Source organism: Megalobrama amblycephala, linkage group LG14 (assembly GCF_018812025.1).
Source record: "Megalobrama amblycephala isolate DHTTF-2021 linkage group LG14, ASM1881202v1, whole genome shotgun sequence".
In the NCBI taxonomy this organism is placed as follows: Eukaryota; Metazoa; Chordata; class Actinopteri; order Cypriniformes; family Xenocyprididae; genus Megalobrama; species Megalobrama amblycephala.
Genome location: NC_063057.1, coordinates 23,476,324 through 23,502,890, shown reverse-complemented (window position 1 = coordinate 23,502,890; position 26,567 = coordinate 23,476,324). Strand labels below are relative to the sequence as shown.

The 26,567-nt window shown below is 35.5% G+C and overlaps 1 protein-coding gene across 1 annotated transcript; it reads right to left on the bottom strand.

Moving 5' to 3' along the window:
• Positions 1-487: 487 nt before the first annotated feature.
• On the bottom strand, positions 488-26,150 carry LOC125245679 (NACHT, LRR and PYD domains-containing protein 3-like). Its single transcript, XM_048156391.1, has 8 exons — positions 25,682-26,150; positions 25,477-25,546; positions 14,859-15,139; positions 11,519-13,325; positions 9,488-9,661; positions 8,815-8,988; positions 5,058-5,104; positions 488-3,069 (listed from the first exon to the last, which is right to left on the bottom strand). Exons 3-8 carry the CDS (start codon positions 15,115-15,117, stop codon positions 2,510-2,512), a joined length of 3,021 nt encoding a protein of 1,006 aa, XP_048012348.1. The 5' UTR covers positions 15,118-15,139; positions 25,477-25,546; positions 25,682-26,150; the 3' UTR covers positions 488-2,509.
• Between the last annotated feature and the right edge of the window lie 417 nt (positions 26,151-26,567).

Genomic DNA, 26,567 nt, shown 5'->3' with positions numbered 1-26,567 from the left:
ATTTATAGCATCAAATAAACATGAATGAACATGAGAATCAATGTTGTTTCAAATGCGGAAAGATGTCAGTATACTCAATTTTTCAAGTTTAACTCCACCAATGTTAATCTTCTAACTCCTGACTGCTTTGTCGGACAAAATGGTGGATTACTTTTAGTCATTATTTGGGTAGCACACATATTCTGAATGTTTTCGGCAGAATTCAAATGAGCCATTTTAATCTAGATTAATCTAGATTAATTCCAAGATTACAGTGAGATTAATCTAGATTAAAAATATTAATCTATGCCCACCACTAATATTTATTTAACTGATATGTGCCTGGCTTGATAGTCATTTAACTATTTTTGTTAATGCCATTGTAGATGTATATTTTGTTTTGTTCTGATGTTCAATAAAAAAAGAAAGAAAAAAAAAGTTAATGTTACAGATTAGTAACTCTAACATTTGCACATGTAAAGAAAACATGAACATCACTCATTATAAATGTATTTACCAATATTTATGTGTTTACTTATCGCTGAAAGGAAATACAGTGTTTGAAATGAGGCCGTTTCTGAAAATACATTCACATGAAATGAAAGAACAAATACATTACAACATAACAGAGTAATTATTAATCAATAAAGGGAAAATCTAATCAATCTAATCATAATAAATACATTAATAATGAAACACATTAATAATGATAATTAACGAAAATGTTACTATTACCACTAATAACAATAATGATAAATAAAATATTAATAATAGTAGTAGTAGTAATAATAAAAATATCAAAAGTAAACAACATTAAAAAAAGCTCATGGTGAATCTAGAACATAAACACAATAAGAATTTTATTTACAATGTTTTCCACACTTTTGTATTTTCAGATACAGAGATCGTAACACAATATTGTTGAAATTACACCTTAAAAATGTGAAGAAATGTGAAACTGTTTATGAAAGAAGTAACAGATTTATAAGATAAATCTCTTTTACAGTATTTTTACCCACATTAATCAAGCCAAACAATACATTTCACTTACACAATGACAGATGATTAACTTCAAAATAAAAGCCTTCTAAAATCATTTACATGCAGTTTTTCTTCTATAAATTCAGATGAATATTTAAATGAATTTGTTTCCACAGTCTAGTTTCAGTTCAAAATGATAGTACATCACCTCAGAGTGTCACTCACACAGAGTCAGGACTGTCTGATGATGAGTTTCAAAATAAAAGTCTTCTAAAATCATTTATATGCAGTTTTTCTTCTATAAATTCAGATATTTAAAGGAATCTCAAGGAAACTATTACACTGCTGATTAAAACTGCATTTGTTTTTACAGCGAAAAAAATATTACATTTTTATATGCTTTATTTTTTTATTAGTGATGCACCTATTTTGATTTTTTGTGGCCAATTCCACATTTTTTAGAAGCAAATTGGCCGATTCTGCTACTGGTTGCAGTTTTTTTTTTTTTTTTAAGAAAATTTATTTGTTGTTTAATTGTTCAAAAAATATGTGTAGCTTTTTATATTAGAGGTACTGCATTTTTATCACAATCCAAACAAAGAACTTATTCACATGAGCAGTTGTTTTTAATTTAAATTATTGTATCATTTCAAGATTAACAACAAAAACAGCATGGTCTGCCTTTAGCTTTGTGAAATGATGCTTCATAAGACACCTGCACAAAACACAATCAGCAGACGGACTGAATGAAGATGCAGATTCACTCTCTGACAGTAGGTGGCGCTCACGGGACAGCAGTGATATAGCGTTTCCATGGTTACCGCTGTACACAAAGCAGCGCTGCATCGATAAATAGATACTTATAAATACTTTAAATGGAGATAAGAGGAAAAACCATCAAAACTTTTCTGAAGACAGTTCCCTTCAGAGACACATTTATATCAACATATAAATTCAATATTTATATTATTCTTCCTATATTTAGCGAACAGTGAGCTTGTGTATGTACAGTATTTTCTCTGTGGCGCATCTGTTCTCCTCTTTGTGTCCGTTCGCCTGTGTTAACTTCTTGTTTACAGACATCGTAAATATTTCCACACAAATTACATTTTAGGAAATTATTACAAAGCACCTTGTTTGCCAGCCTGGAATAAAAATTTACCAAAAATAACACTAAAAAACGTTTGGATTTATGACCAGTGGACTAGTGCATCTCTATATTTTATTATTATTACAGTTCAAATCATCCCGCGGGCTGTATGTGTGACAACCCAAATGATCACAGGAGCTCATGAAAGAAGCGCTTTAGGTTCTGAATAACTGTGTGTTTATGATAAATCCAAAAACACAATATTATGGCAAAGGTGTTTGTGACTTGAGATAAATGTTTCTTTTGAGACGTGTTGAAAAATACTGTAAACAAAAGTGTTCATCGTCTTTCTGCATCAACACTCTTATCTTCGATCATCTAGTCAAGTGTGACAGTCACTGATTTATCATGAGCTCAAAGCATTATGGGTAGAATCTCTCTACAGTCTGTTCTGATTCATCAACACAGTTTCACTGATGATCCAATATAACCCCCAAACCCAGGATAGAGCGGTTTATAACCAACCATAAACCCAGGATAGAGCGGTTGAGTGAATGTGGTCTGGACTGTGTGGATGAGGCTCATTGTGTCTCCAGAGACGCTGTAGAAGGACAGAGTTCCTGCACTGTGATCCACATACACTCCTATTCTACTGCTGATGGGCTTTACAGGGAGATCAGTCACTATCTTATTGTGTCTGAATGAGTAAATGTCAGGAGTACAGAACAAACTCCAGGACTGATCATTATGTCCAAACTCACACTCATCACCCACTCCCTTTCTCCTGATGCTCTTATATGACACTGATATATACACATATTTCCCATTCCTCTCAATCTCCCAGTAACAGCGTCGATCACACACACTCTCTCTACACAACACCTGCCACACATCATCAAATCTGTCTGGATGATCAAGATACGGCTGCGGTGTGTTAGTGACAGTAATCACTCTGTTCCTCTCAGACAGACGAAGGAATTTATTCACTGTGTTCAGATCCAGAGTGAGCTGATGGGAATCTGATGGAAATGAAACACATCATTGTATCATTTATTACAGAAACTTTCTATCTTCAGTTCAGATCTGACCAGTTAATTTAGGATTTTTCGCAAATTTGTATTACAGAAGCAAATATTACAGTTTATTTCAATTGCTAACACTTTTTTTCTTACCAAAATGGATCTTTCTGGTCTTATTTACAAATGCTTAAACACAGCAAGTCAGAAATGAAGACTGAATGTTACAAACATTAAATATAGTATAAAACCTATACTTTTGCAACAACATCAGCTCAAAAATATTGAAAAAATATATAAAACAAATACTGAAACAATTGATAAACATTTTTAATTAGCAGATCACTGAAATATTGAGAAATAGATTCCAGTCTCAGTTGGAGGCACAGTCAGGTGTTATTTTCATTACATGGACACACAGTGAAATACGACTCTTTGAATTGGATTTGTTCAGTGTGGATGAAGAACAACACAGAGGAGCAGAGAGAAAGAGAGAAATAATGTCTGGGTAAGGGAGAGGAACAGATGAAGGAGAAGTTGGATCAGGACAAGGGAGAACAAGAGGAATGGGAGAGGGGGAAGAATGTGTGCTGGATTGTGCATCTCTATGGTTTTCCCCTTTACACATGATGAACCTATGAAAGCTTATTTCTGCCATGAATAGAACATAAAAAAATGTAATCATGACTTTTTATCTCACAATTCTGGCTTTTTTCTCTCCTAATTCCTATAGAACTGTATATCTCACAATTCTGAGGAAATAGTCAAAATTGTGAGATATAAACTTATAATTGCAAAATAAAAAAATAAATAGAATTGTGAGATAGTCACAATTACCTTTTATACTTTTTATTCTGTGATGAGGAAAAAAAGCTTCAACAGTAACCAAAGGCCATGTATGTTGGATTTGTTGTTGATCAATGGCAGCAGTTTCATGTTTCATTTCAGTAAAAGCTTCACTTAATAATTTTACTACAATGATTCCTCTACCATTGTTCCATATATGCAGAATATGTGGTCTGTGTAGGGCACTAACTACCAAAGGGGACACCATCCCACCCTCTATGGGCACCATCAACACCACACACCCCAGAAAGAGATTTTAACTGAAGTTCACCATGTGACCAGTGTCTGCCCTGATCAATTCTGTTACTTTCTTCATCTTCTCTTTTTTCTACTGTACATTCTATAATGTAAAGTCTCATTCACTTCTGTTGTCAAGAATGCACACATTCAACACAAAGGAACAAAAAAAGGAAAAGGAAACTGAATTATAAAAAAAATATGGATTTCATATTTTCTGCAGGTAGAACTGAAACATGACAGTAATGCAGTTTTCATGCCATCAACTGTTAGTATTTTGACAGTCATTGATAGACTATATGTTCGTGTTGGATAGAAAACTAGTGCTATGTTTTGACAGAATGACTCTATTTCAAATCAGGTTTGCTGTGTTTTGATAGAGTTAGTATGTGTTGAAAAAGGTTTTTAACGTTTTGAAATGTAGAGTTTGTGTTTATTTAACAAAATATGGTTTTTGGGCAGAAAAATTAATTATTTGGCTAATTGTGTGATGTATGTGTGTTGCTGTGTTAAGAGTTTAGAAAAAGTTCTTTAAGTATTGGTAAACGCTTGTTAGCAATTGAAAAAAACTGTAACTTGATTCAGGATTCTTCTCTTATCTTACAGAATCTCATCTGTAGTTATTAGGAAATCTTAAGTTCGGTACTCAACTCTCAGGTCTGTTGCAAAGCAACCAATAATAATAATAATAATAATAATAATACATTTAAGAAATGTCATTTCTATAACAGAGTTTGTCCTAAATGAGATTCTAACTGAAGTTGCCATGGTTACCAAACAGATAACATAGGATTATAATATTTCTGTAATATGTGTGTGTCTGTATGAGAGTGTGTGTGTCTGTGTGTGTGTGTGTGTGTGTGTGTGTGTGTGTGTGTGTGTGTGTGTGTGTGTGTGTGTAGACGTACATTTCCGTAGTCCTGGTGTAATCCAGTTCTCTCCTCCATGATCCACACTGGAAAACACACACAGACACAATCAATCATAGACGTAATGGTTTTTATACTGTACAAACTGTATATTCTCTCCTCTTACACTAACTCTACCATAAATCGACCATCACAGGAAACTTTCTGCTGTTTTACATTTTCAATAAACATGATTCTGTATGATTTATCAGCTGGTTTCCTCATGGAGACCATAAAATGTCCCACAATGATTTCAGATATTTCCAGATACACAGATACACAGCAGTGCAGTGGCTGTAGGCGATTAATCTAATTATTGGTTACAGTTTCTAATGACATCTGAAAGGAGTGATTGGTTGTCAGTTTGTGTCTACATGTGAGTTTTTACCAGCTTTTTCCACTTTTGATGTCCTGTTAACAGCACAGTTAAAACACAGTTTTTTACAATTGCTAACAAGCCACAATCCAGCCTCATATAGTTTTTTCCTAATTAAAATCAAAGATGTCCATTAATGGTTGTATATCCAGAGCAGGGACACATTTTTTGCTGTGAAGACTGGGCACGAGTGAAAAGAGAACATAAACCCCGCCTACTTTGATTTGATTGGGCATCTCAATCATCTGGACATTGACGAGCGCTCTTAGATGCTGAAGCAGACCAGACAAAAAATGTAACTATTAAACCTTTTTGTCATCCTAACAACACGCAGAGTGCTGTAATGAAGGGCAGCAGAGCAGTGCAAGAATTTTAAATATTGGGCCATTTGGCCATTTCTAATTATTGGGGACTACCAAATATTTACAGCAAAAATTACATTTTACATTGAGCAATGAAAAACACCTGCATTAGAAAACAGTGGTGTCTCATTTCCCATCATCCTCCCTGGCAATCACCTGCACTCACTCCACCAATCGCTAATCACCACACCCAGCTGCAGCACATTATCTGGACTATTTAAGCCACTCACATCCTCACACCCACTGCGAGGTCTTGTTTACTACGGTTGCAATTCTGAGCATGACTTATCTTGCCTGTCTGTTACTGATCCTGTCTGTTCTGCTCCAAGTTTACTTGTCACTTGTATAGTATGTATAGCTATGTAGTTTTGGTGCCCCCCAGTGGCAGTTCTCCAGAAAAATAAGTGACTACATTTCTCATGCAGTCAGCTCCTCAATCTTCGGATACCATTCTTTGTTTTGCATTTGTAAAAGCATCATCTGTAAGTTAATTCTTCTTTACATAATACTTGATGATACATATTTCCATATATTTGTGATAAGTTTATTCAGAGCTTTGATTTAATGTAATTTTTGTGATGATAACCTTTAGCTATTAGCCTAGCCTTTGTTTGACAGCACTCAATGTGTTAATTTCAATCTACTATGATAACTTCTGTATGAGTCAATATTTGTATTTGTTGCCAAATTCTTGGTCATCTGATAATCCCATTTAAGTAAATTGATGACATTGATTTAATTTGGGCTATTTTCAGATATACTTACATGAATGCTCTTTAGTCATTGGTTAATTTTCCTGATTGTTGTTTATTTGCTGTTTTTTGCAGTTTTACTCTTAATTCATAATGTACCTGGCATCTTATTAAACGTGAAAGACTAAGATGAATCCTGACTCGTCTGTACTTTATGGATGGAGTTTGGCTGGCTGTTAAATTGCATTGGTAGATGCAAGGAGAACAGTACACTGTCTGTTCCCCGTGTACGATTCTCTACTGCCTGCCCTTTGGACTATTTGCTCTGTTTTGGATTTATGTTATCTGCCCGCCCTGACCCATTGCCTGTTCTTTGACCACGATTCTGCCTGCTCTCTGCCATACCTGTCTGCTTTTGTTCTACCATTGCCTGTCTGACTACGAACTCTGTTTAAATAAAGCTTGCACATGGATCCCATGTCGTGTCCCACCTCGTTACAAGTGGCATGCACAGACCTCCGATTGCAGGGGCGCAATCGCGTAAGGGGGAGGGGGTGTTGTTTCTGTTGCCCTTTTCCCATTTTGAGAAATGGCCACTTTCACTTTCGTGATCAAAGGGGCAGGGGCTCATTGTGTAGATTGTGCAAGCTGCCCTTTGTTTAACGTTAGTTTATTTATTTATTTTTGGTTTATCACACCATATTGTAACATTTGAATGGACTGATAAAGGGAGCTGTAAACTATTTTTGTTGAAGTACAATGTCATTTTGACCATAATAATGTACCAAATCTAATTTATATAAATATGTCACCACATATCTTTGGTATTTTCGTCTCTTTCTTTCAGACCATGTATTTTAAGATTCCAGCGCCTCTTGTAATGCTCTAACTCCGTGACTCTTTCTTTCAACTCCTCGTTTTCCTTCACGAGATGAGGCATTTCTTTTTCCATGTCTTGTACCTTGACTTTACACTTTTTGATTTCAGTAGCATTCAGCTCTACTAGTCTGGTGATATTAGTTACCATGGCCGAGTTTTCTCTTAGCTGAATGCCAAAAGTGTCAATTTTGGAAGTTAGCTTTTCTATAGCATCAACAAGAGATGCGTTTGAATGCGAAATAAGTTACAGATTACTTTTTAAAGCATGTATTTTGTAATCTGTAATGAAATACATTCTAAAAGTAACCTTCCCAACCCTGATGACGCGATGCATGCTAGGTACGAGCAGAGAACAAAACTCATCCATGACTCCCAGCATGCATTGCGGCATGAATAATACTGTATTATAATACTGTATTTTTGCGTATGTCTATATGTTACACATAATAGTAACTGAATGTCTTTTAATGTATGTACCATTTCTCACTACTAGGTGGTGGTATTGGTATAAGATTTCATTTTATAAGATTAAGGGCCAGATTTACTAACAGCTTGCGGCAGCACAAACCCACTTTTGACATTAAAAAACTACTGTCAGGCAGACAGGCAGTGAGAAATTAGCACTAAACAGGTATGGACACTGCATTTGTGGGTGTTTCCCTATCATATGCAAAATTTATGGAAAGAGTAAATAAAGATTTAAATAAAGATAACTAAGGTTTGCGCTTGTCAATTTACTGGTATAGTGCTATTAATTACTAGATTATGTTGATTATGATTATGTTGATTATGTTAGGTAGATTATGTTGGTTACTATGGAAATTATCTGGATGCGTCTGGGTTCTTTTATTTGCATGTCATCAGTATATCACCCAAAGAATGTTTCACTCCCATTGACGCTTTTTTTTTTTTTGGAATTGCACTCTCATGCTAATTTGCCCTGTATAGTAAATCTGGCCTAATTCTTAATGTAACATTTCTAATTCTTTTGTAACATTTAACCAGAGAATTTCTTCAAAGATGATGATTACACACACATACATGGCCGTATCCAGATCAGATGGAGGATCTGTGCCTAGACACGACTACAATGCTTTCTTGAAATGTCAGCTTGATTGTGTCAATTATCCACTGTGAGAGCATCATCGACATGACAGCCTGTGGCACAGATCCTCAACAAAACCATTTTCATACTGGCGTGATGAATCTGATCTTCAACCAGATACAACTGGATTAAATATTTTGACTGTTATGGTTCCAATCTGACTTATGACCCTTAATGCTGCCTGAATCATAATCATGCACTGTTCATTGTTTCACCAAAGATGAAAGTTACCATTGTGTTAAGAATAAATAAGCCTCCTTAGTGTGAAGCTGATCAGATCCTGGAACTACTTAATGCTGTTTTTGGAGTTGTTTAATCAAAACTCTTACTGCTTTACTCTTACTTGAGTTTGTCCAGTGTGCAGTTTGGATCCTTCAGTTTTTCATTAAGAAGCTTGACTCCTGAATCTCCCGGGTGGTTGTAGCTCAGATCCAACTCTCTCAGGTGTGAGGGGTTTGAACTCAGAGCTGAAGACACATAACCACAGCCTTCCTCTGTCACCATACAGCCAGACAGCCTACAGACACACACAGCAACAGTCCACATGACTTGACAATTTATACCTATTCTCAGCAGTTCACCAGGTATCATTTATTTGTAACTGTGTAAAAAACTTAAATATTAATTTTCAGTAACTAAAAAATTCAGTTTTGTTGTTTTGAATTAGGGTGTATAGCTCCACCCTAATTAAACACATCTGATCCCGCTAATCAAAGTCTTCAGGATTACTAGACTTAGGCAGGTGTTTTGGAGCAGGCTGGAGCTAAACTCTGCAGCCCACTAATTTACTGTGAATCAAGCCATTCTGAAACACTTTAAATAGGACTTTTGCGGTTCACATCGGTCATACTTCTCAACGAAAATATGGACATCTGTACAAATATGGAAAAAAAATCTCATTCCAGCAAATGTTGTTTTGTCTTTTGTTCTGGAATTCTATTGAGAGCAGATGCCACATTCTGTGACAAAATCATTTATTGTGATAGTATTTTGCTGATTATTTTAAAACCATCTACCTCAGTATCTCCAGCTGACAGTTTGGACTCTTCAGCACATCAGTAAGAAGCTTCACTCCTGAATCCTGCAGGTCATTGTTACTCAGGTCCAACTCTCTCAGGAAAGAAATTGAGGATTGTAGAGCTGAAGACAAACTCTTACAACAATGAAAAGTGAGATTACAGCACTGCAGCCTGTGCAAAGAACAAAACAATAATAATGCAATATTAATGCATCTGGAGCACAGATAATTAAGTGATGCAAGCAGAGCTAAAATGTCTCTTTATAAAATAATTAGTATTTTAGGTTTCTTTAATTTATGATAAAATTAAGAATAATAAAATGGGTAAAACTCAGGTTTGATGCCTGACCCAGCTTATCTGATGATGCATTGGCATTTATATGATGAACAGATTTAAAACGCACATACTGTAGTAAACACAGATGTGTTCAAATGTATGTATGTGCATGACACATGAAAATGACATGAAGTGAGTAAATTAAGAATTAAATTACATTTTAATTTTTGGATGAATGAATAAAGTTTGGGAATAATCATTTTGACACGCTTTGTGATTAACTCATCATCTGAAGAGCATGTGCACTGAAGGGGCTCTCTTAAAAGCGAAAGTGCAAACATCTTTTAAAGTGGCACTCCTCAAAGTGAAAGCATTGTGTTTTTAGTTTTGATAGAATGAAGATTCAAAGCTTTTTAGATTGTTTATACTTATCATGTAAGTGTATAATCTGCATGGGTGGCTTGTCTGTGTAAAAGAGATTCAGCGAATGCCTGCATTAAGCTTGAGTGTACTGCGTTAGAATAAATGAAAGTTATTCTAACATAGTTTCAGTAACAGCACTACATTTAACTACTTTAATGTTGAATCTGATTATAATGAAATGGGGCAATATTTATCGGTCCTAATAATGCCAAATGTCTGATTTCACCTGTTAAACAGGGCTTACATTATTTATATGTATAATTCTGTATTTTCAGGTTCAGAATCATGAATATGTTTATTCTGATGTCACCATTGTTTTGCTGCTTTAATAGGTTCTTTCTTAGGTTTCAACTATCCTAATTTCATGTTAAAATGCAGTTTCATAAAATGGTTAGTTCCAGTCCTTGATTCTTATAAAAACACGATAAAACACGGCTCTGACTGTTTGACCCAATGGTTCTGTGTATCACTGCACAACAACCTTAGCAACCACTTAGCAATGTAAACTGTATGTTCTCAATTGATATTGTTCATTCACCCGTGCCCTGCTGACACTGATAGCACTAGTCAAAGCATTTGTCATTTGTGTCTCGTTCCGTGTTCACAACAAGTTTCAATATAAAAGTCTTTGCGAATGAGTGACTCACTCATAAAGACAATCTTTGCTGCCATCTAATTATGTAATAAATATAACTTCTGTTGTTCTGTTGTTCATGGTCAGGGACTATTTTTCCATTGGAAGGAAGGCTTTTAGCTATTTTACTTCATGAAAGTTGCATTGATAATTTTTTGGGCTTTAATATTTGCATTGTGTGGTAACCGTTTTATAAAAGCATAAGCCGTGGTTTACAGTGAATTTATAACAGCTAAGGGGTTTTACAATGCTCTTTAGCTGTTATAAATTCACTTTAAACCTCAGCTTCTCGGGGCTTGTTGCTTTATTATTGTTCAGTGAATCACCTAGTCAATTGTTAATTTAGATACAGAAGGTTCAATTCAATCTTGAAATATTGTATGTTGTATGTACAATAAAGCTGTTGAAAATTGTTAATCTTTTGGAAATAAATCTGTTATTTGAATTTCAGTTTCCTTTTTTAATTTTGTTCAAAACATCATGAAACATATTGTCTCATGAGCCCAGTATCACAATATGTATTAAAATTGTGAGTTGAGTGTATCGTTACACCCTTAATTTAATATTATCACATACAGTGATGCATTTGCATTTATTCATTTTCAACAGTCTTGACCATCAAATCACCTGTGTAAGATAAAGGCCCAATTAATGTGACTAACAGTGTATGTAAATGATTGTAAAATGATTCTTACAGTGCTTTTCTAGTGTTTTTTATCACTGGGAGCAGTCTCATCACTGCTTCATCAGATCCTCTGTATTTCTGCAGTTCAAACATCTCTTGAGTCTCTTCTGACATGAGGAGCACAAACACTAGACCAGACCACTGAGCAGAGGAGAGATTCTGTGCTGAAAGATTTCCTGAGCTCAGATTCTCCTGGATTTCCTCCACAAAGTCATCTTTTAGTTCACTCAGACAGTAGAAGAGATTGATGGTCCTCTCTACTGATTTCTCCTTCTGTATCTTCTTTTTGATATAGTCAGCAGTGTCTTTAACGCCCTCCGTTTTCAATTCCAGTCCTGGCAGTAGATCCTTCAGGTCACTCTGATTGGACTCCAGTGAAAGACCCAGGAGGAACCGAAGGAAAAGATCCAGGTGTCCATTCTTGCTTTCTAAAGCCTTGTTGACTGCAGTCTTATGAAGTTTAAACAGTGGCTTTTTGGAGAATTTCCATGTTAATTTTTCTGTCCATGATTCAAGAAATGGGTTTTCATTCTTGTCTCTGTTAATCAAAAACACATAAAGAGCAGCAAGAAATTCCTGGATGCTGAGATGTACAAAGCTGTAAACGTTTCTTGCTGAAACAGCTTTTTCCTCCTGAAACATTCGAGTACATAACCCAGAGTAGACAGACCCTTCACTGACATCTAGTCCACATTCCTCAAGATCTTCTTTGTAGAAAATCAGGTTTCCTTTCTCCAGCTGTTGAAAGGCCAGTTTCCCAAGCTTCAGAATAATCTGATCAAAATGCATTGCATTGGCTTCAGGATCATCACAGTATTTTTCTTCCATTTGTTGTTGCTGAGAAATTAAGAAGCTTGTGTACATCCCTGTGAGAGTTGTAGGTGTTTTGTCATTACTCTCTTGAGCCAGTAGAGGCTGAAGAACAGTGAGAGAGATCCAGCAGAAGATAGGAATGTGGCACAGGATGTACAGACTTCTGGATTTCTTGATGTGACGGATGATGTTTTCAGAAACCTCAGAACTGCTGTTTTTGATGAAGTATTGCTCTTTCTGTTCATTGTTAAATCCTCGCACTTCAGTCATTTGATCAATTAATTTTCGGGGTATCAGACTGGCTGCTGCTGGTCTGGATGTGATCCAGATGAGAGCAGAGGGAAGCAGGTCTGTCTTGATAAGGTTTGTTATTATCTTACTCACTGTTGTTATTTTGTGAACATCTGTAATTCTGTCACCCTCTTTAAAGTTCAAAGGTAAGCGACATTCATCCAGCCCATCAAAAATGAACAAGACCTTACCATCACCTTCAGGAAGAGAGGGCAGTTCTTTAGGATCATTAAAGAAGTGTTTGTTAAGCAGTTCCATGAGACTGCAGTTCTCTGTAAGAAGGTTTAGCTGACGGAATGGCAGAGGAAAAATGAAGGCTATATCCTGATTTTCTTTTCCTTCAACCCAGTCAAGGATGAATTTATTGACAGACACAGTTTTTCCTACCCCTGCGATCCCCAACGTCATTACCTTTTTGTTTTGTTGATGCTCATGGACTTTAAAAATATTATTGCACTGGATTGGTGTGTCCTTGGCATCACTTTGTTTTTGATTAAAATCGATCTGTATCACCTCGTGGTTATTTTCTCTTCCTCCAGTCTCATTCTCCACCACATATAAATCAGTGTAAATATTGTTCAAGTTTTTCTTTTGACCCGTTTGTGAATTACCAATGAATATCCACTTGTAGTCCCGTTTTAATTTGTTCTTCAGTCTGCGGCTGGTTTCTGTGTAATCATGAAGAATAGCTTGTCTGTCGTCCGCAGTTGAGCCTTTAAAAATGAGGTGAAAAGAAAGCAAATTTTTAATTTTTATTAGTGATCCCAAGAGTACGTTTTAAATCAAAAGGAGACCATGCGTTTGCTGTCACTGGTCCAAGACTATGGAATATGCTTCCCTTCGAGGTTAGATCATCCTCTACATTAGGTATCTTTAAGAGTCACCTAAAATTACATCTGTATTCTCTGGCGTTTTAACTTGTCCTAAGTATTTTTTATCAATGATGAGGATTATTATTGATGATGTGTTTTGTTGTGTTGTTTGTCCATTTGTATTTTAATTATTGATTCTGTATACTATGTACAGCACTTTGGAGCTACAGAGTAGCCTGGAAAGTGCTCTATAAATAAATAAATGCAAATAAATATACAAAGACTAAGTGATCATGTTTTTCATAAATTTTTTAATAAAACCTATATCTAATTTGTAACCTGGTCTGCAGTTCCCATTACAAATATAACTACAGCACATGTGATAAAAATTTCTACTATATTCAAATTGATCACACTTGCACTGCAATTGTGTTAAATGCACATTTTACACTGATAATGCTTAAGCTGACAACATATATGGTGATGGAAACACCTTGACTAATGCAGACTAGAATGCAGTTGGTTTCAGTTTTAACATTTCTGAATAACTTTTCTTTTTTTTCTAATTCTTTTCAGAACATTTATTGGATTGGCAACATTGGACCAGTGTTGGGTAAGTTTCTTCAAAAAAGTAATTAATTACTAATTACATCATCAATGTTGTATTTAAAATACTTTTCTAATTACTCTGTCTGAAAAGTAATTTAATTACTTCTTAAAATCCCTATAAACCCCGGATAGACAATAGAAAGGAAACTTTTAATGATTTAGTCAAACATGGAATAGCATTTTATAGCTTTTTTAAAACATTTTAACTTTATCAAAACATAATACTTTTATGGTTCGCAGTTGCGAACTCACATGCAACTGCACTACAACTAATGATTTTAAAGAGGCAGCGTTCAGTTTTATCTTTAGACGACAAATTTAGATTTTAAATTCAATATTGATTTAAACAGAATTGTTGAACTAATTTACAGTATGGTATTTGGACGCAGCCTACGACTAGAACAGGGAACTGGCTCCGTAAAGTAGTTACGCTAAAACAGTGTAAATGCTAAACAATACTCGGCAATGAGAGAGAGGAAGTCCATGGCTTATGTAGGGTGTGTGACTGGCTTCAGTCGTGTGTGTAATCAATGCAATGGATGATGGAGTCTTTGCATTTAGAAGCTGCTTGTAGAAGTTTTAAGACCGCTGTAAACAATTTAACCATTAGTAAAATCAGACACTGTTCTATTAGATATACTTGTATAAGATCTGCTGCTGATCTTCTTGGCCCTGTAATTGTTGCTTGCTGTTATATTTTCTTGTTTCCATGTACAGGCAGTGATTGTTATTTACCCCATATCTCTTCTGAATGAGCTCCAACAGCGGCACATGTCTTCATATTGCCTGTCAATAACATTACAGTCACAACAAATTAAACATTACCTTGCTTGAGTTTGTTTTCTAGATGCTCAGCCAGATTATTCTGGTTTATCTTCCTCAGGATCTCCACAGTGATCTTCACAGCTTCTTCTGGTCCAAAACACTCCACCATCTTATCCACAGTTTTTAACCTATCTGCATTCTCCATGTCAGACTTTGATATACTCTCATGATCATTCTCTAAGTGCCACTGAAACTCCTTTAGATCATCTCCTCCCAGTTCATACATTGATTTCTTGAGCAGATCTTTAACAGATGCCATCGCCCTTCACCAATTCACCGAGCTGCAGGACAAAAAGAAAAGATCTGATGTAGTTTAACTCCTAACATTTGGGCCTAAGCACTCAAATTTAATTTAGATTATGAAATTAAGCTGTGATCGGATCAGGACTCTCAGTCAACTCATCCAAACTCCTCTGTCAAAGTCCTATAACGCTACTTTTTACAAGATAATACTATAATACAAGATATTATGAGTCTCAGGTGTCCAATAGAATGTGTCTGTAAAGTTTCAGCTCAAAATACCACACAGATCAAATATTATGGAATTCTGTAAATGCCCATTTTTGAGTGGAAGCAAAAATATGTTTTTGTGTGTCTTTTAAATACAAATGAGCTGCTGCTCCTCACCCCCTTTTCCAGAAGTAGGCAGAGTCTTTGCAGCTCATGCCTTAAATACCCTGCCAGCAACAAGTTAAACATCTCTTTGGTTTTGATTCATCTCTGTCATGGTAAAAATGAAATATTTATTCTTTGCATTAGTTTAAAAAGCTTTGCTAATTTTAGTTTCTGATATATGGTTGTCTGAGTGCAAACACAAAGTTCACAAAAACAAAATTGGTTATGTCTCTGAACATAGTCAGCTGGAAATTAAATCACATATTAGATCTGTATGGTGACTGGGAGGGGACATGTTCGGCTCACTTAGTTTTTTCCTGGCCATGACATATTAACTCATGGGAATGTGATAAGTCGTGGTCACAAGATAATTTTTTCAAGTTAACAACATCATTATGTCGTGGCCACGAGATGTGAATTCGTAGCCTCGAGATCCTATGTTTAAGAAACAACATATTTTCCTATCAATATATTTATATATTCTGTTTCAATTATCTATTCATCATTAAGACATATATGCTTATGTATTTAAATTAAACTGCATGTTTCCATTGATTGAAAAGTTAGACATTGTGAAAACAGTAGACCAAGCGCAGGCTGCATGTTTGCAGAGTTTGTTTTTTGCTGGTGATTCTTGGCTTGATATCACATTTTCTGTGGTGTTTGAACTTTTGTTTAACCCTAGTGTTGTGTTGAAAACTCAATTACACTTGTGGTGTTCCTGGTCAAAAATGATCAGCCTACAAAATATATCTTATAAATTACACGTCATGCTATATCATTAAAAAATTTGGTTCAATCTTTTTGTCAACTCATTTTCTTTCAATTAGGACTGATTTCTTTTTCAAACTGTTTAATCGTGTTCCCGATTAAAAAAATGGGACAGGATCTGTATTTTGAAATGCTTTTATTTTCTGAAAAGAAGTGCAAAGTAGGACTTGTGCTATTCCCTGTCAAATCTGACCATTGTGATATACAGGTGCTGGTCATATAATTAGAATATCATCAAAAAGTTAATTTTTTATTGTAAATTATTTTTAAAAATGAAACTTTCATATATTCTAGATTCCCTACATGTAAAATAAAACATTTCAAAAGTTTTTTTTTTAATTTTGATGATTGGAGCGTACAGCTCATGAAAGTCCAAAATCCAGCATCTCAAAATATTAGAATATTTCCTAATATCAATCAAAAAATTGATTTTCAAAACAGAAAAGTTCAAGTTCTTTAAAGTATGTTCATTTGTGCACTCAATACTTGGTCGGCAGCACATATTACAGCAAATGACTTGCTCCTAGCACAAATTACAGCATCAGTGAAGTGTGGCATGGAAGTGATCAGCCTGTGGCACTGCTGAGGCACTATTGAGCCTTCAGATCATCTGTATATTGTTGGATCAACTGTTTCTCATCTTTCTCTTGAAAATATCCCATAGATTCAGGGGTCAGGCATGTTGGCTGGCCAATAAAACACAGTAATATCATGGTCAGCAATCCACTTGGAAGTGGTTTTTGCACTGTGGGCAGGTGCTAAAGTCCTGCTGGAAAAGGAAATCAGCATCTCCATAAAGCTTGTCAGCAGATGGAAGCATAAAGTGCTCCAAAATCTCCTGGAAGATGGCTGCATTGACTTTGCACTTGATAAAACACAATGGACCAACACCAGCAGATGTCACGGCCCCCCAAATCATTACTGACTTCAGAAACTTCCCACTAGACTTCAAGCAGCTTGGATTCTGTGCCTCTCCAGTCTTCCTTCAGACTCTGGGACCATGATTTCAACATGAAATGCAAAATTTACTTTTATCTGAAAAGAGGACTTTCGACCACTGTTCACTGTCCAGTTCTTTTTCTCCTTAGCCCAGGTAGGATGCTTCTGACGTTGTTTCTGTTTCAGAAGTGGCTTGGTAGTCCTTTTCCTGAAGATGTCTGAGTGTGGTGACTCTTGATGCGCTGACTCCGGCTTCATTTGACTCATTGTGAAGCTCTCCCAAGTGTTTGAATCGGCTTTACTTGACAGTATTCTCAAGCTTGTAGTCATCCCTATTGCTTGTGCACCTTTGCTTACCCAATTTCTTCCTTCTAGTCAACTTTGCATTTAATATGCTTTGATACATCACTCTGTAAACAGCCATCACATTCAGTAATGACCATCTGTGAGTTACGCTCTTTGTGGAGGGTGTCAATGATTGTCTCCTGGACCATTGCCATGTCAGCAGTCTTCCCCATTAGTGTGGTTTCAAAGAACAAGAGATACCCGGAATTTATACTGTAGGGATGGTAATTTAATGAAACTCAAATGTAAATATTCTAATATTTTGAGATACCGGATTTTGGACTTTCATGAGCTGTACGTTCTAATCAACAATTTTTAAAAAAAAAAAAACTTTTGAAATGTTTTACTTTACATGTAGGGAATCTATAATTTATGAAAGTTTCATTTTTTAAAATAATTTACAATAAAAAAATGAACTTTTTCATGATATTCTAATTATATTACCAGCACCTGTACAAGAAAGAACACATTAATGCTGTCATATAGAGTACATTTCATGGACAATACCAATACTGTCATATTTGAGTAAGCTATATTTTCTAATTAGGAAGAAAACAAATCAATGACTATCTGGCTATATCTGTCAGATCTGGCCAATGTGACAAACAAAGAAGAACACAATGACGCTGTCACAAAGAAAATTTTAGGGAGCAACAATACCAAACTGTTCATATTCTTTACATTTTCCTAATTAAGAAAAAACAACAAACACTGGGTCTTAGTGTGAACTCATGCAATGATCAATGATCTGATGAAGAACATCATGTACAGAGACCTTCTTCGCTGTTGTGCTGCCACAAAACGAATGATTTATATGTGTCTGTGCTGTAACATCTACAGTATATTTCTACATTTTTATCTGCTTCTTTCTGAGAACATTAAAGTCCCAAAACGCAATCATAATATTTGAACAAAGAACATGAAGATTCATTTGAAGCAGGGTCACTGCAGACTAAAGACAGTTTGCGCATATGTGTGTGTGTGTGTGTGTGTGTGTGTGTGTTTGAATGTGGTAATGCCAGATATATGAATGGATATTAGATCAGAGTAGGATAAAATTCATCTCTGTGAAAAATAATGTGTGTAAAACTCAAATAGTTTGTATTAACGTGTGTGTGTTTGATAGTGTGTGTGTAACAGACGTAGACCAGTAAAAGCTGTGTGTGTAAACCTCACTCCCCTGAACTCAAGAGGTGCTCTAGCGGCTGACGCTATAGACTGCGGTCTTTAGTCTTCTTGTAAAAGCATCCACCTCCCATGCTGGTGGACCCAGGTTTGAGTCCTGCTTAGAGCAGCAGTTTGAACAGGAGGGGTTACATATGCACGTATCCACACATGCACAGGTCAAAAGGAGCTATGTTTGCAAGCACATGTACATATGTACATACACATGAACATGATGAACATTTTCTCCCTTATTTTCAGTCATTTTTTGACCAAGAACACCACAACTGTAACTTTGTGCTATTTTGTACAAAACAAAAGATTAAACAATAAAGACGGACAAAACATTTTCCACGTTGTCTAGTGTTAGATGACCGGTACTTTTAGCTAACTTAGATTTAGACGTTGGTACTGCTGGTGAACACACGCCCTGCATCAGCTGACGTGTGAGGTTGCTCCTGCGCATACGTCATCATGTGACAGGAAGCTCACACTGCACACTGTTGAGAATATATTAGATGGGACGTCCCTTATATTGGGCCTAATTGATTTGTCCCGTACATGTCCTCCCTTATGCTGATCTAACCACTGGTAACACAACAGCAGCAGTGCTGATCACGACACTTGAGAATGATCACCGACACCTGTCATCATCCAATCACAGCCCCCCACATGCGCATCAGTATGTTATGCAACTGCGCCAATTCCTCTTCAAAAAACGGAAAAGAAATATAGTTAGGGCAATGTGTGATGCTGTTCAGTAGATTTGGCATGTGGAAATACGGATTAAACTATGGAAGCCCTTTTCCGCCACTAAATAAAAAAATAAAAAGAGTAATTGCGACTTTTTATCTCACAATTCTGAGATATAAACTGGCAATTGCATGATATAAAGTCAGAATTCTGAGATATAAAGTCGCAATTGCGAGTTATAAAGTCAGAATTCTGAGATATAAAGTTGCAACTGTGTGATATAAACAGTGTTGGGCACGTTACTTTAAAAAAGTAATTAGTTATAGTTACTAGTTACTTCTCACAAATAGTAACTGAGTTAGTAACGGAGTTACATCATTATAAAATAACTAACTAATAACTAATTACCAGGGAAAGTAACTATTGTGTTACTTAAAAAAAATATATATATATATCGAGAGACATGGAGTGGGTCAGACATGATTTTGACCACTTCATGAAGTTTTGTTATGTAGAAAGCCTTTCTTTAAAGTGAATTTCGTTTTGTAAAAAAATTATCTTCATTTTAAGCAATGTTTCATCAACCAATTGCCTGGATTTTAATAAAGAAGAAGCAAATATAGCAGACAATAAAATCAGTCAGAACTCTGAGATATAAAGTCAGAATTCTGAGATATAAAGTCAGAATTGTGAGATATAAAGTCAGAATTCTGAGATATAAAGTCAGAACTCTGAGATATAAAGTCAGAATTCTGAGATATAAAGTCAGAATTGTGAGATATAAAGTCAGAATTCTGAGATATAAAGTCAGAACTCTGAGATATAAAGTCAGAATTCTGAGATATAAACTCGCAATTGAATGATATAAAGTCAGAATTGTGAGATATAAAGTCAGAATTGCGTGATATAAAGTCAGAACTCTTAGATATAAACTCGCAATTGAGTGATATAAAGTCAGAATTCTGAGATATAAAGTCAGAATTCTGAGATATAAAGTCGCAATTGTGTGATATAAAGTCAGAATTCTGAGATATAAAGTCGCAATTGCGAGTTATAAAGTCAGAATTCTGAGATATAAACTCGCAATTGAGTGATATAAAGTCAGAATTCTGAGATATAAAGTCAGAACTCTGAGATATAAAGTCAGAATTCTGAGATATAAAGTCGCAATTGCGAGTTATAAAGTCAGAATTCTGAGATATAAACTCGCAATTGAGTGATATAAAGTCAGAATTCTGAGATATAAAGTCAGAATTGCGTGATATAAAGTCAGAACTCTTAGATATAAACTTGCAATTGAGTGATATAAAGTCAGAATTCTGAGATATAAAGTTGCAATTGTGTGATAAAGTCAGAATTCTGACTTTTTTTCTCAAAATTCTGACATTTTTTCTCACAATTGTGTGAAACTTTGTTTCTCACAGTTCTTACTTTGCTTGCATTTCCTTTCATTGCAACTGACCATCAGTATTGCTGCTTTGTTATTATTTATAAAATAGAGGACATCATAAAGGATTATTTTTAGCACCAATTTACCAATAAAGAAATTTTGATTTTACTGGAGGAGACACAAAGATTAGTCTCCAGACATATGCATTATGCAGGAATATGCATATGTTTAAATGGTAACCTTGTACATGAGCACAGCATTTCAAGGAGAAAAAAACAGCTTTTACTGCCATCTAGTGGGCTTAATACTAAAACACCAATTCCTATCATGTTTCATCAACTTTGTAACTTTGCAACTCAAGTCTGGTGGCTCCATAAAAGGGGGAATTCAAGGGTAGAATCATGCAGTTCTGCAAATTACAGTCGAGGTATTTGGGGAATAAAAGTTTTTTTTTTTGTGATTAACTTTTTATTATGATTTTAGCTGCATCATAAACACTAAGACAGATTCAATTAACTATATACAAACAGATGCCATGAAAATTATCACAACCAAATAACAAAATTAGGAAGTCAAGGTTTAAGTAGTTCTAACAGCATTTCGGCTGTTCTTGACCAGCTTTGAATAGTACTGTCTTTAGCCCCATTGAGTTTAGCAGTGGTTCCCTCAAGCAAGGCAATGTCTCTGAAGTAAGAAAGCCAGATGTAATTGTAGGAGGTGGATGGTTCAATCCATAGCTTTAAGATAGATTTTTTGGCTGCAGTACCTGCAGCCAATAAGATCCTTCTGTGATGAGTATTTAGCTGAAGTGTAGAGTCGTCTAAGAGCAAGAAGATCATGGGGTCCCGAGGTATTTCTAGATGCAAGATATCAGAAAGAACCATACATACAAGGGACCATAAAGGTACCACCATAGGGCACTCCCAGAACATGTGCAAATACGAGCCTACTATAGAATTATCACATAGATGACAGTAAGGATCAGGTTTGATCTTCATTTTATACAATAAGCTTGGAGTGATGTAGGCCCTATTAATAAGTTTATAGTGGATCATCTGATGCGCCATGTTTTTAGATGCAATGAAACATCTGGCCCATACAACATCCCAATCAGGTTTAGTTGTTACTTCTTTTTCCCAGGAGTAAATAGCTGGTATATAGGAGTACTGATGGAAGAGAATAGAGTTATAGACTTTAGAGACTAAGCCACTTGAGGGGGTGTTAAAGTCCAACCACTTCCACAAGGGATGTGGGAATATATTAGCAGTCCAGGGAACACCGTAGGCCTTTAGAGCTGACCTCAGTCTTAAATATAAGAAAAAGGAAAATCCTGGTAAGGAGAATTCTTTACTTAGATCTTGAAAAGATTTGAGGCCTTCCTCACAAAAAATGTCATTCAAAGTGTGAATACCGCAATCAGACCAGGCTTTATAAACAAAGGGCTTTTTCCCAGTTTGTAGACAGTTATTATTCCATAAAGGTGTTGCACTTGTATATAAAAAGGGACCACCCATAATTTTCTCAACGGGAATAAAAGTTTTTTTAACAGAATGGATACACTAATGAATTTGACACAATAATGACAATATAATAGTAATAATAATAAGAATCAGCTGTGGCGGAGGCGCAATAAAACAGATGAAGCTGAAGTGACACATTTTATACACCAACAGCTTCAGACTTCACGGCAGCACGGCTATCATTGGATGCACCAGAAATGTTGGATGTCCGGAATTGTTACAGACAGAGAAACTGTCCGTCAATAAATTGCAAGAAAAAAGTCAGAATTGTGACTTTATATCACGCAGTTGCGAGTTTATATCTCAGAATTCTGACTTTATATCACACAATTGTGAGATATAAACTCGCAATTGCGAGATAAAAAGTCACATCTGAGATAAAAAGAAGCAAATATGGATAAACCTGCAAAAAAGAATAGACTGTGTCAGAGGCATACACTAGAGTCTAGGCAACACGAAGAACAAACTCTACAAAAATTAAAAATGTATCATTATTTTGGGACAAATCATTGTTTGATTTTCGAACTGCAGAATCCTCTGCTGTCAGGTCACTCCTGCTTCGAGCGGCAAATCCCAAGGCAAATTTCAAGGCAAGTCCCTTTCACTGTCAGCATTTTGATTTCAACAAATCAGTTTTGGCCACGCAAGAACACATGCAATCTACCCGAGGGAATAATATGCTGATGTGATTTACTGCTCAAGAAACATTTCTGATTATTTTCAATGTTGAAAACATTTTTTTTTCAGGTTTCTTTGCATAGAAAGTTTTAAAAAAAACAGATGTATCTGAAAAAGAAAGATTGTGTTACATTATAAATGTCTTCACTGTCACTTTTGATCAATTTAATGTGTCCTTGCTGAATAAAAGTATTACTTTCTTTAATTCCCCCCCCAACATTTTTTACTTACCCCAAACTTTTGTCTACTGTATAATGGTTTAAAAGCTTTCTATTTTAGATAAATGCTGTTATTTTAAATGATGGTTTGTGTGTAACGCGACATTTTTTTGAATGACATTAAAATTCTTTTTTAGATTAAATTGTACATAAATAGGTTAAGCATAACAAATGTGTCTGAGAAGCTTTTATACACATCCTTAACTGCAGACACTGAAATGACACACACTGGCCCTCATTTATCAAACGGACATAGAAACCAGCGTACATCCGGACGAAAAAATCAGCTAACGACAACGCTCACGTGTGATTCATTAAACTTTCGCAAGTGGCCAACTCCGTTGTACAAATGACCGGGTGATGATAAGTGTGGCGGCTGAAAACAATCGTCATTAAAATATCATGCCCCAAATTTTACAAGCCTCGTCCTAGAGTTTACGACACAGAGAAACGTAACCCGGCCAGGAAGTAATCACATGAAAAAGAAATTTATCTTACTCTAAAATCACCTATCAACCTAATTTCAAACAATAGGTTGATAGGTAAATAAAACTAAATACTTACAAACATTATCAATATATATATATATATATATATATATATTATCATTATCAATATATATATATAAATAACTTGGTTATTTTAGAGCCTTACATAAGAATGAAAAATAAGTAGCCATATATTGAAACACAAATTAGGCTATAGTGGCATTCATTATAAAGCAGAAATGAATTTATTTAAAGCAAAACTGAATTGGGCTCATATAACCTACCTCTCTCATTCGGGAAGAATCCAAACGTTTCCATAGTCGTGATGTAATATTTATTGGTTGCTGAACTACTGTTCATTATTTAAATTAAGGCTTTCTATTTCACTCGTTTCAATATCCACATAAAACGTGGCGGACCATTTAAACTGAGGAGTGTTAACTTTCTCTGCATTTAGTTTGCTGATAAATGGCTGAAATGTAAAGTTAGCAATGCTAGAACTGATATGTAGCATCTGTGTGTGAGTGAGGCGCCTGCACGATCAATTGGATTTAAAAAAAATAAAGAGAAATATTTTAATAAAATAAAGAGAAATATTTTAATAAAATAAAGCGAACCCAACATGCCATATGAGCGTAGCCAGTACTAGCCCTACTTGATGCACAGTTTTTCACTTTTGTTTTGATAATTATTTCAGTGAAATATATTTCATGTAGTCCCATTTTTTCATTCCTTGTAGGCTATATTATTCTGTTTTTCTATGCGTTGCAGGTGCATGATGTGTGAATCCATATGTTCTTTTAATGTTGCCATTTGCACATCCAAAGTTAAATCCCTGGAAAGAAAACAAAAAAACATTTGTGGTATTTTAAGACACACATCTATTCTAATTTGATTTTAATTTGACATTTTAATCCTGTCATTTAATGGTCAATGATCGGTTAGTGAGTGATTGTCGGTCAGGAAAATAATCTAAATGTTCTCATAAGATCTACTATGCTGCACACGCAAGTTCCTGCTGACTCAAAAATGTGTGTACACGAGCTGAGACCTGACGTGAGATTTGATCATAGCCACCGCTAACGCTCATATTGATAAATGCCAAATTTTGCGTGGAAACGAGCGTACGCACAGTTTTCTGGTGTACAATCGTTTGATAAATGAGGGCCACTGTGTGGTGCAGTACAAATATTTCAAGTGTCCCTTATTTTCCTATAAAGAACCACGATTGTCTCTTATTTTCCTGTTCTGAAGTTGGCAACATTACCTACATCTTGGATGGCCTGAGGGTGGATTATTAATAGCATATTTTCATTTTTGTATGAACTGTCCCTTTAAGATGGCTGAGTATTGTTTATCAGGCATTGAGAAAGGTCACATGACTGAAATGTTTGCTGTTTTTTTCATTAAAGTAGTGGACTTATATCACAATTGTCAGTTTCAGTTTAATTCAGATAAACGCCTCTAATCTTCATAGGTTTTACATAAAAAAGTAAAAGCACACATCATGTGCTTTATGCATAAGCATAAATTAATGCATATTTTATTAATATTTTATCAATGCACAATTTACAGTGATTTCACAGCATGTGACAACAATATCTGCCTTCTGTGATTCACTTACCAAGACACACTTCCTCATGTCATCATCTGTTCGATCGTGACATGAGGAACTCAAATAAAATCATCAGTATGACTTCAGCACAGCTTTAAAGTCTCAGAAGCACAAAGTGACCAATGACACATCATAACACATACACACACACACACACAACTAAAGAAAGATGAAACACTCACCTCAGATAATATTTGTAGATCTTTTCTCCTCCTCTGAACTGTTGTGTTGAACTGGAATTTCTTTGACTTCCTTAAATTAATTAAAATTGTTTTTCAGGAAGAGACATATGAATCAGAAGAGAGTCAGACGTCAGCACACACACACACACACACACTCAGTTCTCTGTCACATATATTTGCCTGAATATTTTTAAATACTACATACATTTACTATTTGATGATCCCAATCAGTGACACGTTTTCAAACATGACAGCATTTTCCTCCCGCTGGATTCACTCGATTTACTGCTGTAATCCACTGAAGCTTTAGGGCTGGATCGGTTAGTTCCCATACCATTATCAGATTGCTGAAAGAGCAAGTACAATGATCAAGAATATCACGCCCATGTCTTGTGTCTATCTATTACTCAATACTTGCACAGCAGCAGGTTTCTGCTACTAAAAGGGGAAGTTTACAACTAGAAGTAGGAGGTTCAGTCAGTGGCTTCAGTTGGCCAGCAGCAGTGAGACAAATAATGAAAAGAGAGAGTGATTGAATGAATAAGAAAGAGTAGAGGATCTCCAGATCCAAAAATAAGCAAAGAAGAAGATCTGGATAAACCAGAAGAAGCAGATAGAAGTTCTTCACACACATGTAAAATAACGGGATCACGAGACATTCAACAGTATGTAAATCAAAACAATGTTTCATTTCCTCAAATTCCCCCTTCTCATTCAAGTCCTCGGTTCAGCCGTGATCACAGTATCAGCATCAGAGCACACGTACATCTGCAAGATGTCTGTTCAAGATCACTTCATCTGGAAAGCATCTGCTGTTTACGAACATCTGATAGACGTCTTTAAGATGTCAGTTTTACATACATTATTAATCATAAACATCTTAAAGACGTCTTCTAAACGTCTATTTGACATCTGACAGGAAACATCCTACAGATGTATTGCAGAATGGCAGACAGTCTAAAATACATCTTCCAGATGTAAACACACACATCAGAGAGACGTCTCAGAGATTAACGTGTGCTGTCAGTGTCTGAAAGAAACAGTTTGGTTCAAACTCAGAAAAAATTAACAAAAACTGTACCTTTAGGGGT